The sequence below is a fragment of the Antrostomus carolinensis genome, unplaced genomic scaffold (assembly GCF_000700745.2).
Source record: "Antrostomus carolinensis isolate BGI_N321 unplaced genomic scaffold, ASM70074v2 Scaffold51887, whole genome shotgun sequence".
NCBI lineage: Eukaryota > Metazoa > Chordata > Aves > Caprimulgiformes > Caprimulgidae > Antrostomus > Antrostomus carolinensis.
The window spans coordinates 1,427-4,277 of NW_010329071.1; the positions used below are offsets into that span (position 1 = coordinate 1,427).

General features: G+C 37.2%; 1 protein-coding gene across 1 annotated transcript; it reads left to right on the forward strand.

Moving 5' to 3' along the window:
- The first annotated feature begins 458 nt into the window (after nucleotides 1-458).
- On the forward strand, nucleotides 459-2,124 carry MPV17L (MPV17 mitochondrial inner membrane protein like). Its single transcript, XM_010172416.1, has 3 exons — nucleotides 459-527; nucleotides 1,748-1,777; nucleotides 1,945-2,124. The coding sequence occupies exons 1-3, from the start codon at nucleotides 459-461 to the stop codon at nucleotides 2,122-2,124; spliced, it is 279 nt and encodes a 92-aa protein (XP_010170718.1).
- Nucleotides 2,125-2,851: the final 727 nt, after the last annotated feature.

A 2,851-nucleotide genomic window follows, 5' to 3' on the forward strand; every position in this document is an offset into this window, starting at 1 on the left:
ATTAAAAAAAAAAAACCCAAACAGGTGCCTTTTTCCAGTGGCTTCAGTAGTCTGTAGGCACCTAAAGTCCTTCAAGGATCTGAGCCACTTCTGGCAATTCAGCAGTGTGCAGAATGTGTTATTCCATCTGTCTCATGGGTGTAAAAGGCACTTTCACTGTATCTGTTCCACTGCCATACCACTGGTGAATTATGTGGCAGTGGAACAGCTATGACATACCACCTATACAGCATCCTCCAGTATCTGTGGTGTCAACACTAAGAGCCAAGTCAGTGGATGAGGAGAGGTGATATGTCACTATTAGGTAGCCAGAGTGGTATTTTTTCTTTGTAATGATATCAGCTTTTCTTTCAAAGCTATTGTAATATATTTTGAGAAGAGTTTCAGATATCATTCAAAAAACTGAACATTTCATTTTTGCAGTTTTTCTGATTGTTGTAAATATTTTGCTACTAGGTATGAGCATCCTTCAGAGGAAAGAGGACATCTTTTCAGACTGTAAAAAGAAATTTTGGAATACATATAAGGTGAGGCAAGCAATTCACTTGCAATTCAAGCAAAGAAAAAATATTGGATAAAATATTTGAAATATTCCTTCCTCCAGCAGCCTTCCTCTCACTTCATTATTTGGTTATGTGCAGGAAGGTTTAAGTACCAGCAGTCATCTGAAGCCAGGGCAGTCTGCAGCAGGCACTGCTGCCAGATGGGTGAAATGATGCCATTTTAAAAATGTGCAATGTTTATATACATAACACTTGCACCCGGCTGTGTTTGAATGAGAGCCCTACAGTACAACACTGATAAAACTGTTCTACATTTTATCTCAAGAGATACCCATACCCCAGTGTTTGGTTAGTAATGCTGTTGACAACTCTTGCTTGAGCACCTGTTAAAATAATTAATTACAGAGACATCTTTTTTGGGAATAATTTTTAGCCTGTACTTTTCAGTGACAGTCTTCTCACTTTCAGAAAAACAGTCCGTTATTTTAAGAAGACTTTGGTATAAATAGCTGGTTTTGGTTTGTGTTTCTACATACACAGGAAAAATTACCCGTGCTGCCTCAGAGCTGAGCAAATTAAGAATTTTAAAGATTGCTCAGGCACAAGACGAAAGACAGATTAGCAGAAAAAATGTAATAGAAGCAGAAACTGTGATGTAATGTGAGTTTCTCTTCACAGTGTGGAACTATATAGGTAGGATAGAAAAGGTTTATTTTTATTACTATGGAGGATGATTCTAAAAATAGTGCCCACTATATCCTGTCAAAACATATGGTTTCTATTTACCTTATGTTCTATAAGTAAATTACCCACTGATTTTTGCAAAAAAGCCTTACAGGTATGAGTAACTAGAAGGAACATTGCAAATGTGAAATAAATAGTGTTCAGTGGTATTTTTCATTCATGGCCGAAACAAATTTTCACATATTTAAACATTTGTTCACCCATCTGGTAAATGTGGTTATGTATCTGGTGTCAGGTGACTACGAAGACTTAACTATGCCTAGAGTTTTGTATTTAAAATGAGTTAGAATAATATGTTTGAGAAAATGCTAGCATAGTGGCTCATGAAGATGATTAGAAATTTAATATTGCAGCCTGTAAGTTAAGCAACTTAATTTACATTTGGACAACTTTTATTAACTTTACTCAAATATGTTTCAGTCTTTGCTAAATGTGGTAGAAAAAATGCATCTTTGTGGTTGAAGTCTGTAAGAATAACAAATGATTCATTTTCATTTCAGACAGGACTGATGTACTGGCCTTTTGTGCAGGTGAGTCTCCAGGGTAACTCAGCGAGCCTTTCTTTTTTACCAAACCTGATCCGATGCATTCGGAGTGTATCTAACCCAGTGAGAAGTCAGTGGAGTTGTTGGGTGTGTAGGTGTAAGACCTAACAATGCCTGGAGCACTAACTGAGCTCTCTCTCCTTCCAACACAGCTGTCAAACTTCATTTTGGTCCCTGTTTACCTGCGAACAGCTTACACTGGGCTCTGTGGCTTTGTCTGGGCTACCTTCATTTGCTTTTCCCAACAGAGTGGAGATGGCACAGCAAAGTCAGCATTTATGTGGCTCCAAAGAGAGAAGGTCAATGCAGATGAAGAATCATCAGAGAAATAAGAACTTTAGTTCTGAACACGTTCTAAATTGTGAATTTATGAAAGCCAGTAAACCGCACTGCAGCCTCATTCCTGTGTTTAGAATAAACAGTCATCTCAACATTTGTTGGTTAGTGGTGGAACAGTTTGTCTTTGTGCCTGTTTATTTTTCATAAAAGAGGCCAATTGTATATTGGCATTTAATTATTTTCATGCTGCCAGCCCATCTCTTCTGGGAACAACTGACTTACAGGGCAATGTAAGCATTTGCACATCGTGTCAGACTGCCTCACTGGGGAGAAATATTAACTGTAATTTAATTTTCAAGCAACTTGTAATTGCTAGAAAAGGGAATAGAACATTAAATCATCAGTTGTCGGAATTGACAGTTGTTATCAGTGCAAGATTGCTTTTGCAGAACAAAATTTAATGGATTTCTTATCTAAAAAGTGGCACTGAATACGTTTTATTCAGAGAAAACAAAAGTGCTGTGTTTGTAGGGACCACTTCTGTATTGGGGCAAACTTTCATTATGCTACATGAAAATCTATATAATCTATATAGCAAATGAATTATTTCATAGAATGTACAAACCTGAAATACATTCGTACGTCTTTTATCTTAACCAGTAGAATAAAAATAACTAACTTTGGTCAGAGTTCTTTGGGGTGGACGCTGCATATTCACACCTGGAGGAAGCATCAGTCATAATCATCATTTGGGGCAATCCCAAACATAAATACGGGCTG

What these genes read in the sequence shown, in the direction of transcription:
- MPV17L (XM_010172416.1), top strand. Translation starts at nt 459, where the DNA reads ATGAGCATCCTTCAGAGGAAAGAGGACATCTTTTCAGACTGTAAAAAG. An exon ending in AATTTTGGAATACATATAAG is followed by an intron (nt 528 to 1,747) that starts GTGAGGCAAGCA and finishes TTTTCATTTCAG; the next exon opens with ACAGGACTGATGTACTGGCC. An exon ending in TGTACTGGCCTTTTGTGCAG is followed by an intron (nt 1,778 to 1,944) that starts GTGAGTCTCCAG and finishes CTTCCAACACAG; the next exon opens with CTGTCAAACTTCATTTTGGT.